This window comes from Cucurbita maxima, unplaced genomic scaffold (assembly GCF_002738345.1).
Source record: "Cucurbita maxima cultivar Rimu unplaced genomic scaffold, Cmax_1.0 Cma_Scf00002, whole genome shotgun sequence".
NCBI classification, from domain to species: Eukaryota; Viridiplantae; Streptophyta; class Magnoliopsida; order Cucurbitales; family Cucurbitaceae; genus Cucurbita; species Cucurbita maxima.
In genome coordinates, this window is record NW_019272018.1 from 4,507,803 (window position 1) to 4,520,691 (window position 12,889).

At 36.9% G+C, this 12,889-nt stretch overlaps 3 protein-coding genes across 3 annotated transcripts; all 3 read right to left on the bottom strand.

The window, feature by feature from the left end:
* Positions 1 to 613: 613 nt before the first annotated feature.
* Positions 614 to 2,307, bottom strand: LOC111470691 (uncharacterized protein At2g34160-like). Its single transcript, XM_023116276.1, has 5 exons — positions 2,066 to 2,307; positions 1,864 to 1,912; positions 1,387 to 1,449; positions 1,237 to 1,301; positions 614 to 951 (listed from the first exon to the last, which is right to left on the bottom strand). Exons 1-5 carry the CDS (start codon positions 2,192 to 2,194, stop codon positions 856 to 858), a joined length of 402 nt encoding a protein of 133 aa, XP_022972044.1. The 5' UTR covers positions 2,195 to 2,307; the 3' UTR covers positions 614 to 855.
* A 1,384-nt stretch (positions 2,308 to 3,691) lies between these two features.
* Positions 3,692 to 6,677, bottom strand: LOC111500012 (F-box/kelch-repeat protein At1g55270-like). The gene is made up of 2 exons (XM_023151788.1): positions 5,794 to 6,677; positions 3,692 to 5,374 (listed from the first exon to the last, which is right to left on the bottom strand). Exons 1-2 carry the CDS (start codon positions 5,890 to 5,892, stop codon positions 4,115 to 4,117), a joined length of 1,359 nt encoding a protein of 452 aa, XP_023007556.1. The 5' UTR covers positions 5,893 to 6,677; the 3' UTR covers positions 3,692 to 4,114.
* A 1,782-nt stretch (positions 6,678 to 8,459) lies between these two features.
* LOC111498322 lies at positions 8,460 to 12,154 on the bottom strand. The gene is made up of 4 exons (XM_023149487.1): positions 10,869 to 12,154; positions 9,339 to 9,503; positions 9,193 to 9,244; positions 8,460 to 9,095 (listed from the first exon to the last, which is right to left on the bottom strand). Exons 1-4 carry the CDS (start codon positions 11,123 to 11,125, stop codon positions 9,006 to 9,008), a joined length of 564 nt encoding a protein of 187 aa, XP_023005255.1. The 5' UTR covers positions 11,126 to 12,154; the 3' UTR covers positions 8,460 to 9,005.
* Between the last annotated feature and the right edge of the window lie 735 nt (positions 12,155 to 12,889).

Sequence of the window (12,889 nt, forward strand, 5' to 3'; positions counted from 1 at the left end):
TATCTGGATGGACCTTTAAAGACAAATTTCTAATACGTCTCTTGACCCAGTTAAGCATGTATGAAATGAAAAGTTGCAAGTATATTTGACCGAATAATCGTCTTCCAGGCTTCACTTCCTGACAAGTGGTAAGACATGTACGCATTCTAAACTCTACTAGTTTGAACTAGTTTTTTGATCTTGAAAACAAGAGTAATCACTATCGCAGGAGAGGCTTCACTTCCTGACAAGCGTTAACACTATAGTTTCAAATTGTTATCAACAATAAACCAACACACCTTCCATCAGAAAAGTTCTATAAAACTAATCGCAGGAGAGGCGCCTGCTATAGACCTGAATGCATCAAGTTAACCCAAGTTGTAATAGCTACAGAGAATACTATGCTATCACAAACTATATTTCTCAAAAGCAGTCTTTTGAGACCTTACATGTCTAGTCAATCCGTGATATGAACTCAAGCAGATGTCCACCATAGTGATCGTCAGATCATGGAGGGCAAGGTTCAATCATAAATCGTAATACATAAACAGAGAATAGACTTCAATGCAGTTTGAATTACTGAAGCAGGTCACCTATTGAATGCATGTTTACCAAAATTGATGCATCAAAATAATAATATAAACTTGATTTTGAAAGGTAACTCAGATTAGGTTTCCACGCTCTTAAACGAAGATATCCCATAGTATCTAAAAAAGGGCAAATAAATGGTTCACCAACTAAAGCCTACATCAGTAAATAAACCACTTGTTGCTAACGTTAATTAAAAGCAGAGAGACCAGATATAAGGAAATAACCAGACTCATCCACAAGGAGGATAAGAAGAACAGGGAAAAAAAAGAAAAAAAAAAAATCTTTTCAACTCTGCTCTTCACCATCTCCGTTTTCCCTTTCCTCCGCAGCAGCAGCCATCAGTTCATCAAAGTTTTCAGTTTTCCCCAGCACAATCTCAATCTGGAAGGCAAAAATCAGTCATGACAAGTGTTAAGACACATCTAATAAATGAAAACACAGAGAATTGCACAGTCACAGTTATTCAGTTGCATGTTCAGTGAACAAATACCATTACCTGCACTAATTTCTAGGGTCCAACTAAGAGAATTAATTAACGTGATAAGTTGGATTAAAATTGACATGAGAATATAATTTTATATTCCAAAAATGGAGACAAGAGAGAAAACTTCCAAATTTTCATCCATTATGAAGAAACCAAAACAAGAAGGCAATATGAGGTATTACCTTAGCCTTCTGAACTGGTCTCCCCCGAGAATCATCCTTGATATCAACGGTAGAAGTCATGATCTCTATAGAATATAAGAAAATTTTGGTGAGTGTTAGGAGAAAACCCCGACTACATATTATAAAAAAATGAAGGAAGAGGATATTTACTCTTTTCTAGAGCCAGTCCATTGTTTTTCAGAATTTCCGCAACAGTCACAACAGTTGCAATGGCTGCAAAAGCATCCATAGAAGTTTTAACATATTAATAACCCAAAACACCATAGCAGAAGGATCAATTGACTGCATTGATATGCAAGCAGAAAATTTATAGACTAGTTGCAAAAAGAAAAAGAAAAAAAAAACAATGACAAGTTAGCTTCCCACAAGAGAACATTTGAAAAGATGTTTCATTTGTCAAATATCACATCACACAAGAACATGAATATCTTGGTATGAAAGGTTAACAAATGAAATGTACTCATTAACAAAATATCTCTAACTCTATTGCTCAACCGTCCGAAGTAACTCAAACCGTCCAAAGTAACTAGCATAACAAATACAGTACTAAATTACATCCAAACACCAGAAGGAGAAATTAAACTCAAACCCTAAATGTTAAGCCCGAAAACAGTGTAGATAACCTACCCATTCCAAGCGCAGAAAGCTCGACCTCATTGTACTGCTGCATATACCTCTACACAAATTGAAAAATGGTAATCAGAGGGTTATCAAAACCAGATAAACGAACAGATAAAACCCAAAACCGGGATAAAGTTGAAAATCTAAACCAAATAACAACGCGAAGAGAGTAAGCGAAATGGAAGAAGAGAGTAAAAAAGAAACAAACCTTGGCGAGATTAACATAGAAGAAGAGTGGCTTCTTGGTGTTGGAGACTTGAATTCGATTCTTCTTCTGCGAATCAGCCGTCAAGGCGATGGAGTTAACACCCTCTGTTATCTCTTCCATTGAGCTCATGCTAAAACCCTAACCCTAAAACTCACGCTATTGAGAAAGGAGTTGAGCAAGTGAAGAAAAGGGTTGAAATTATCTAAAAATCAGGTATTTGTGTTGAGGCCGCCACAATTCTCAAATAATTAACCAATTTTATAACCAATGATTCTCTATTTAATGTAACACCTCTCAATATTATTAAATTACTAAATATATAATTTCTTATTTTTTAATTTATATTTTATTATTTTTAAATAATTTTGTTTTTTTTTAAGGTATTATACTTCTAAAATTAAGTCTAGTATCTTAAAAATTGAATAAATATTCCACTAAATTTAAATTTTAAATCAATTTTATCAAATTTGAAGTTTTAAAATAGATTTTTCTTCAACTTTTTCAATCAATTAAAAAAATTGATTTTTTTTTAATTGTAAAGATAAAATTTAAATTTTTATTAATACAAAATTCAAAAAAAAAAAAAAATGGGCATGATTATAGACTCTGTGTAGTGCATTTTCAACCCGCTTTAATACTAAATTTATTAATATTTAACTAATTAAATTATATTCAAATGGTTATTCTCCCGCTATAAAATTAATTATAAATATTTTAAATAAATATTCAAAAATGTTATTGGAGTGCCACTATGTTCTTTTTTTTTAATATGATTGGTGGGAAGCATTATATTATTTTTTTTATTTTTCAAAATAATATTAAAACATACCACTATAAATGTTTAAAAAATTAGTTTATATCCATTTTGACTAATTTCATGGACAAATATTTGATAATTAAAAAACTCTTAAAATATTTACAAGTACAAATAGGCGAGAATATGTACTCGTCAACTGGTGGCCTCCAACCTCCAATCTACATGCTTGCGCAAAATTCAAAACAGAGTTTAGGTATCATTTCTACCTATAACAAAGACAAATCAATTTGAACATGTAGCTCGGTGTCACGGTCATGCTCGTCCAGGGCGTGTTGCCCATGGCCGCATGCCTATGGCAAGCCAAACCCTTGTCATGCCTTTTCATTCTAGTGTTTTTACTTTTGTAGTTCTAGGTCTATGACGCCTCAAAAATATCATGTCTAGGCCTGCCAGACATGAAATGCCTCAAAATGTACTATAGGGGGATATGACTAGTTGTCAACTTCTCCCTACCCAAGGTTATATATGCTAAGCCGTTGTTATCTCTCTCTTGCTTGCTATATAACGTCTCTTTCAAAAATCTCTCTTTCTAAAATCTCTCTCTACCCTCGTTTTCCTAAAACCTTCTTTTAAAACCGAGGCTAGAGGCTTGATCATACGTCGCTTAGCCGTAGGCGACGCAAGTACAAATTGGCTTAGCTCACTTGTCGTTGGAAAGTGAGTGCCGCACAATCGCTAGTCCGCTGCCTTTAAACGTGCGATTGTGTCACTCGACAGCCAAGGTTCTAATTATTAGTCCATCGCTATTGTGTTGAATAGAAAGAAACAACAAATAATAAGAAGATCAGCTTCACGGTGTGACCGAATAGTGTAAGAAACTCAATGATTGTGTATCATACAAAATTTATGTAACAACAGTCTATCAGAGTCTCCAGAGAAATTGGACATCTCAAATACACATGATCATGTTTGTTATGTACCTATATTATCAAGAGAGGCTCATTCATCTGAATCACCTTACAGTATGTTGCAGAAATATTTCAAGTTCTATCACAGTTCTATCACAGTTCAATACTACTTCAAATAATTTTATGGCGAATGGACAATTTTGTTTCCCTTCTTTCTCACCAATAAAAAGAACAAGAACACGACAGACGACAGGGAGGATATAATTGTCCATGTAACAAAACTATTTGAAGTAGTATTGATTTGATTCCCTCATGTTTGACATCTAAGCATGATTTTAAGATATATATAGAGGAGAAGCAAAACTAGAACTTATCAAAAAAAATTCATGCTTGAAGCACCTGGCAGTGAACGATATGGCTCTTCAGACGACTTCGACCCGAAAGACTCGACCAGAGATTTGTGACCAAGGTTTTGAGGTGACCTTTTCCGGCTAAGGTCTCCCATAGATGTTCACCAGAATCCCCACTGGCATCTTCATACTTCAAAACATCAACAAGAGAAATGCTCATGTTATTGCGAAAGATGCACAATTTTCCGTTGAGTGGAACGAGAGCAACCGCCTCCAATGCTTGAGAATTCCCCAGATGCAGCTTACTATCGATGCTCTTGTTCCATGAGTTGGATACTTCATCGTAGACTCGAAGTTTGCAGCCATCCCTGCAGTCAACAGCATAAAGATGTCCATTTAAGGAGACACTTGGGTTGCTCCAACCCGGAACCATTCCATCATAAACAGGGCACCACGTGTCGGTTTCAGGCTGGTAGACGTCGCTTAGAACCTGACGTTGAGCTCCATACCCCTTCAAATACCATTTACCCTCGTAAACAACTCCAATCACGGGTACCATGGGAGTGCTCATATCAGAGATGAAGGTCCATCTATTCTTATTTGGGTCATAGACTTCAGCAGATCTCAAGGACCGATGGCCACCTTCATTTTCCCCACCTGCAACATACAAACAGTTGTTGATCACACACGAGCCAAAGACATATCGTCTCCGAAGCATGTCCGGGGCTCGGTGCCATTTATTCGTCCTGGCACTGTAAAAAATGACTCGTCTCATCGCTCCTTTTATTGGATCCTTTCCACCAAACAAATAGAGGTGGCAACCACTAAGAACAGCACAGCCAAACCCAAGAGCTTCAGAATATTCTCTAGGGACAGGAGGAAGAGGCTGCCAAAGCTGGTATATAGGGTCAAACGCATGCCACGAGATCTTATTATCTCGGTCTTTCTTAACGACGTATATCCATTCTTCTGCAACTCCTAGACTCTTACGGAGAGAGTAAAAGAAGTTGCCAGCCAAAAGACGATACCACCTTTTACAAACTAATCGGAGTTTACGGTGTTCAACCCTCGGGACACGAATAAGGCAAGCTATTGCAAGATCATCAGGTAGTCCAGGAAGCAGAGGAGATTGGTTCCTGCTTCTGTCACTGCGAGTCGGTTTAGGCCTAGTTGGGTGTATAGATGGTTTGATGCTAGGTTGTAGACAAAGCTTTGAACCAGGGACAAACTTTTTAGCTCCAGCAACTGTCTTGAGGCCTGCATCTACTCTACATAAACAAGCTGTTGTGTCAACCTGAAACCGTCAATCAGTGAATGTAAGTCATTCTGCTATCCATCTCAACGAGTAGGTTCAACAATTTGCAGCTTCACCAAATATATATTATGCATAATGCCTAATATTGCTTAAACATCTTACTTCTAGTCTTCATGTCAACTGATCTTATTTATTAGATGGCATGGTGTCCAAGATGACTTACAAGAATCCATATGAATCCATATCAATTCTATGGAACAACCACTTGACTTGACAATATTTTGCATCAGAATATGGGATCAACAAGCAAACATGATAAAAATCAAGTTCCAAGTTGCACTAATCAATGATCAAACAAGGATCTTAAGAAATCAAATCAACATTCTCAGAACTCCACTGCTGATAAGATCATAGTACATGAACATATCAGCCAATTGAGAGATAGATAAAGGACTTACCAGAGGAGGTTGGATCATTCTTTCCATTTCTTTCCTTGAGGGAATTGCAGCACCAGATGAAATGTCAGCCTCACATTTATCTAATACTACAAGAACCATATAAGAACAAGAAAGGCATGCTGATACAAATTAATCACAGCAGGTCGAGTCTTCCGTCTTCTGGGAAGTCCACGATTCAGGTTTCAGGAAACAAAAATCTTCTTTAAATAGAATCAGTCATTGAATTCTAGAGATGACCTGTCACTTCCTCATTCCACCTCTACAAATCATCTTAGGAATTACGAAGGCGAAAAAGAAAAGAGAGAAAAAAAAATGGAGACAAAAAGGGCATCGGAAACTCAGGAAATTAAAGTCGAAGATAAAGAGGCAGCATGATTTGAGCATTATCTCAAAGACCCATTTCAGAAATCAGAGATCCCCTCAGAAAAAGCTCGTGTAAAGCTCGTCCAACAAGGTCTAAAGACAAGAAATCAGAAAACCCAATTGTTATCTAGCTCAAAAAAACAGTCAGAGGAAAAATTAAATGCGAGACAGCTGAAAACGGGAGCAAAGAGAGCAGTGAAGGAGGAGAAAGAGACCCATGTCGCCATTAAACCTCAGTGGAGTTTAGGGCCCATCCCCTCAGCAGCACAACCAACCAAGCACAAGAGTCCGTTCAAGAAGGGAGTGAGAGACTGAAAAAGCAAACCTAAACCATTAAAGGGGATGAAGAAATATAGGCCTCGATTGATGATGACACTTAAAGGGCTGATTGTTTTGCAGAAATGAAGAACAAAACCCACAAATGGGTGAGAGGAGAGCCTTGGAAGATGGCAAAAGTATGGAAAATGAGAATTTATTTTAGGGTCAAAGCCTCAAAAGGAAGACTCCTCCAAAGAACCAAAAAGACTGAAAATTCCACAAAAAATGAAAAAAGAAGTAAAATTGATAGCCCCCACATACTAACCCAGCTTTCAAATTACGGGAAGACTTTCTACCAGTTGACCCACCAACACATCAACACTTTTTTTTCCAATTCCTACTCCACAAAGGGCATTCTCGTCATTTGGGGGGACAGGACTCCCAATCTTCATTGCAGAGGGCCATGAATGGTGTGGATTCTTTGAAAATGGAGTGTGTGATTGCATTATATTTGTATGATAAGTTCATTACAAACCCAATGAAACTCTACATTCTCTTTTCATTCATTCCTCCTATTTACTCTCTCTACTTTCTAACCCTTCTTTTTTCCTCCTTTTTTTTAAACGGTCATATTCCATATTCCATAGGATAATAATATCTTGATTTTTGTAAAAAAGTCTAGTGTATATTTATCCACGAATACCTTTGTAACATTTTTCATATTCGTAATGAAAACACTGCGTACTTTTTGTTAGAGTATTTCACATTAAAACAAAACTACACGAAATCCTTTTTCTTTAATTTATTACTGTACGAGTTGGGCAAATTCGAACGACTAATCTCTTGGTGAGTCATTATGAAATTTTGATTAAACGTAAGAATAAAAAGGAGAGGGGATGTTTGAAGGTCAACATCAGAGGCTCAGGGGAAGGGTTTGTGGATGGTGAAAGTCCACATCTTGATCTTCGATGTTTTAGAGAGAGAGGAAAGAAGGAAGAAAGATGATTGTCTCACAAAAGTCTTGAAAACAAGCAATGTGTTTCACACTCTTTCAAACATCTTTTGATTGCATTGCATGCTGCTCAATTCTTCCAATTCACATCTTTGATTTAGTTTGGAATCCATGAACATGCTTACTCAAAAGGCTTGAAAACATGATAAAGTTTTAGAAGATCATAAAATCAAGCAAAGAAAACATCCTTTTTTCTTGGTTGGTCTCAAGACAATGTGTATAACCAAATGAATTTTAAAAAGTCTACGAACTTTTAATAGTCAATTTGTCTGGTAGCAATCCAACTTATTCATGATTCCTTTTTACCGAATGTATAAACAAAGAAAGAACGAATATCAAGGAACGTATAAGGTCAGCTGCAACCTTGTCAAAATCCTACATCAAAAAAATAAACCATACAATAAATCAGCTAAATAGTTGATTGAAACTCTCAACTTCTTGCTGATTGTCATTTCTCCAGCAAACATGGTCTGAAACATGCACATGCAACTCCAAATTTCCAGCACGAAAACTCATTCTATTATATCAAAGATATCTTAAGACTCAGATGGAGAAGTTAACAACAAAAGTGATCAGTTTATTGAGCAACTTCGAGGTGAAGGTGGGGTATGAGCTTAATACAAGGAATGGAGCCCCCCCGACACTCGATTATCGAATAAACGAGTAGAAATTCAAAGTAGGGCCATGAAGAAAATGGGAGGTGAAGCTGCTTTGCCTTTTTCCCTTTTGGAGTGTATGATGGTAAAAGATAAAAAGCTCCCAACAAGGGGAACAACGCATGGTTAAGGCCTTATAGGGATCAAGAAAAGTGGAAGAAAGTGGGGTTTGCTTTAGCTTTTCTAGTACACTCAATTTGCTCAAATTTGGTGGCCCATACAGATCAGAAAAGTAATGGATGCAAATCAAGGGATAAGACAGGCTTAAGTTTTACCAGTAATTCGTAAAATAGACTAAGCAGATCTTAATTCAGTGTTCTAAGTAACAACGAGCGAATGCCTCCAACAAACTTCAGCAATAGCAGAAAGAGAAAAAATTAAGCAAGAAACATACCCAGTTGTTCATTCATTAAAGCAACTTCACTGAAACAGCATTTCCCAAAACTTTACAATCCTACCAAACTCCTCAACCATTTCATGTTTCTCTATCTTTTCCTTGTGCCAAGGATACCAGTGAAGTGACGTCAGCTTACAAACACAAACAAATTTATCACCAAAGAAGATGCTAAAATGAAATGAATCACGTACACAAATAATAGGGCACGCCACATGACTACTTTCGAATGAAAAAATGAGGCAACTAAACAATGTAACAAAGTAAATGGACTTCGTTAACAGAAGATGTAACGATATAAGAGAATTGTGGTCTGGTTGTGGTCATACCAAAATAAGGAACGCTCGTTGTACCATAATCGTGAGTCATTCTAGCGAAGTCGGAATTTGAGTTGACTGAAGCAAGGGCAGTTGGGTTCCGGAGAATCATGGTATCCAAAGAACCTTGTTTCATCTCAAGCCAGTCCAACCAATCATCTGTTTTTTAAAATCAATCTTTGAATCTATGCATCACTTTGAACGAGTGAAAGTCAATCTATACGGTGTACACCACTCTGAGGCCAGAATTTCCCGATCATTATATTGGGAAATACAACCATGAATGCCATGAACATAGTGAACTGCAGCAACACCAAAGAGTAGTAGAAGTCATTGCAAAGCCATATTGTAAGCCTAAAAGTTGGTAGGTGCTAAAACCAATAGCATGTGATTAAGTACCAGAAGGGGAATGGTCAGGAAACCCCATATTGGCCAAAGAGCAAATGACAACCTACAAATGAAAAAAACAAGTGTTCGTATATCAGAGAAGATGAGAGCGATGAATGTTAATAATGCATATCATAAATGTTGGGGAGTTATCTTACAAGCAAAAGGAGATAAGCCCCAGAAGTGTTACAATCGGTAAAACTGATAAGCTTGCTAGTTCCCATTTTTCATCAAACCTTCTAATACTCCAGGCTGACATACTTGTGTATATGAAGATGACAGCATTCAAACCAATACCAACCATTCCGAAGTATAAAGGAGGTCTGCTCAAGAGAATAGAATTCAAGTGATGTAAGTGAATCTATCAATACCTTTTCTTTAATGAAAAAACCACCACCATTAATAATAATGGAACATTCTTATCAAAATAATAACGACGACGATGATGATGAAACACTACAAAATGGGTCAAACAAACAACATAGAGCCAAGCAAAATGGGAGAGACCAAACATTACAAGACAGAGCCCCAACTATTGTGAACCAAAAATAAAGAAATATCACACAGAAATAATCAAGACTCAACAGCCCAAACAAATCAATCAGAACTCGAACTCCGAACTCCCAATACCCCTCATATTTCTTTCTAGTTAGATATTCCATAAAACTATCCAGAATCCCACTTGCCGATGAAAACTCTCCTTTGAAAAGGAGTGACGATGAAAAACTTCTTCCAGCATAGCGTGATCACCAACCAGTATTGGTCAAAAGCAAGGCCACACCAAAACTTGGAAAAGGCTTCACCATGTCTAACCATATGAATACTAAGAAACTAAAGCTGTCTCGATATTCACCAATCACTCAATTTCTAGAGAAAAAGAAATCCAGATGTACAACAAGAAGGTGGTGCCATTTTGAATAATTACTACTTAATGTGTATCCTTTCTCTTTTTGCTCTGAGCATAGAAAACCTCTAGTAAATTCAATCTGCATAAGATGTTCTATATAAGATCTTATCATCTTAATACAAAATCTGTAAAGGAACCTGTATCATTCTAAGAACGTCGGCGACGACTACACCAAAGACAGATCAAAGAATTCTTTCTAAAAATATTAAGAAACATGTGCAGAATCAGCAAGATGATATAAACCACAACTCTAAATTCTGAGGCACGCGCCTAAAGGCATTCTCACTAAAGAGTAAAGAGTATCCATAGATATAATGTGTTGCTTAACACCACTCCAGAACTATAAAAGATTCAAGAATTGGCCTGCCCTTGGAATGAGAACATATGAATCAACACTATGCAAGCTTATCCTAATGCCAAATATGGTTTCTTCATACCTAAATAATGCTAGATTCCATTAAAGAGGAACATTGAGGTAGCCTGCATCTACCTCGTGTCCATTTAACAAATCTCAATTCATAGTGTAAAAATCTCATTTTAGGTTCCAAATCCAACGATGAAAAACCACCCTGGCCCAGGGCATCTACCAAGTCATGGGGAGAGGGGTTTGTGCAATCACAAATCAACGATACAGTTAAGAAGTAAACAAAACAACCAACAATATATAAAGCAATGTAAGCAATAGATATAATGAAATGACTAATTAGTAAGTTATCACTGAAATAGTTGAGTGGAATAATCAAACAACAATCAAGGAGTGTGTTAAAGGCTAAGTATTCACCTTCTTATTCGGCCATCATGCCACAAGAGATATATCATATTGGAGTACCTATCGCCATAGTATACAATGAAAGCAGCAGAAGCAAGCCAAAGGATATTCTCTACAACTTCAATCCACGTCCGACTCTTTGGAGTTTGAAACGACATGGTTTGAAACCTTGAACACGCATCATCCTCAATATCATCACCACTAGATGCATATCCCTGGCTATGCCTCTGCCTCATATAACCACCCGCTACGGGTGTTCCCCCCGACATAGTAGTACACAAGTTAAAACTAAGCAAAAGGCATGGATTACAGAAAGGAAAAAAACTCTTCTCACTCGAAATCTATCAAGAATTTCAATTACCCAGAAAACTTTACAGCGTTACACTCAGATACTCCACTTATAACCTCCAAGATACAAATGTATCAAAATTAAATGCGACAGAACTGTCACTTCAAATCACAGAACGCACGAATTGATTGGCACAAGATCATGGAAAAAGAACCAATTCCTAACGGATTAGTGCCGCAGAAAAGAATCAGGGATCCCCAAAACGAATATTCTGAACAACACACCTGGGGTTCTTCGCATTCCAACCCCTAACAGAAACAAAAGCTTCGAATTCTCAAGAACCCACAATTGGACTTCAAAACCGCTTCAATACCCACAATACAATTTCCTATATTTTGTAAATTGTAGCATTGGATGCGGGAAACCGAGCAGGCTATGCAATTTAAGAAACCAGGGAGGGTATCATAGGATTTTGGGTATTCACTGCGTGCTTGCTTTCTTCTTCTTGTCGAGGGTGATGAGGACGAGTGGGATCTGTGTCGCAGAATGTTTCGGATTTCAATGGGGATGACGAGTGAAGGGGTTATTCGATGCGTGAAAGAAACTAGGAATATGGGTTTTGATTTTCGAATCGTGCGAGATAATTCTTGTTCTAAAATGCCTCTTCTTTCTTGCACGCTTCCTGAGATTTCTCTCTCTCTCTCTCTCTCCCTCTCTTTTTGTTTGCCCTTCTAATGGGCACTTCCCATCTTTGTTTTGAGGACTTCCAACAAAGGAAGTCAACAATAAGGGATGAATCAGACTCCCCAAAATGCTTATGAGCCTAAAATTTGCAAAATGTTCAATTCTTAAAAGGAAACAGTTCGTCAAATCTTAAATATTGAAACCAAATTATGGGATTTAAAAAATGAAAAAAGAAAACAACAATAAAATGATGCATTGAGGCTAATGATGCATTAAGGCCAAAGGTGATTTGGCTAATTGATTTGGAAATAGCATTTTGGGTAATTAAGTGGAAGCCAATAAGATGATGATGCATTGGCTTCCACCTGCCCTCCCATGGGTACCGCAATGAACGCCATAATTCATTATATGAATGAAATTGTGCTGTGAAATGTAAAATTTATTAACATTTAGAAACATACCATTTCTGTTTCTTAAAAAAAAAAAAGTCTTTTCTTAAAACGTTTGAAATTTGATTTGGTCTTAGAAAGACGTCTTCATGAAGTTCTTGGACTTTTTCCCTCTTTTTTAAATGTCTTCAAGAATTCTAAATAGTAGATGGCTTTCTATTTACAGAGCTTATAAGGAGCCTTTAATGAAACTAGGCCAATTTAGTCATATATAAACGAAAGGAGAAAAAGAAAAAAAAAAAAAAAAAGGCCTCTGTCCACTCAAATAGTAAAACAAAAGAACAATATTAATAGCATAATTTAAGTTTCGAGATTTCAGCCTCACATCATCACGAGCTTTTGAATTAAATTCTAAGGCATTTCATCTCTTACAACTGTAATATACTCTGAAAGTTTCCCTTATAAGATTCAAATCATCCACCTTGACTTTTCAAACAAAGAAAATGGACAGAAAACACCACAAGAAAGTTAAGTACAAATCAAACCTAGGTTACTCAATTTTTTGAAGATAGAGAACTCACTAGACGATAAGGATTTCCAAACGGTTACTTCCTTTTGAAGTCAGCTTCCAGCCATCCAGGTCATCAGGCCCACCTTTACTGTTTTTGGAT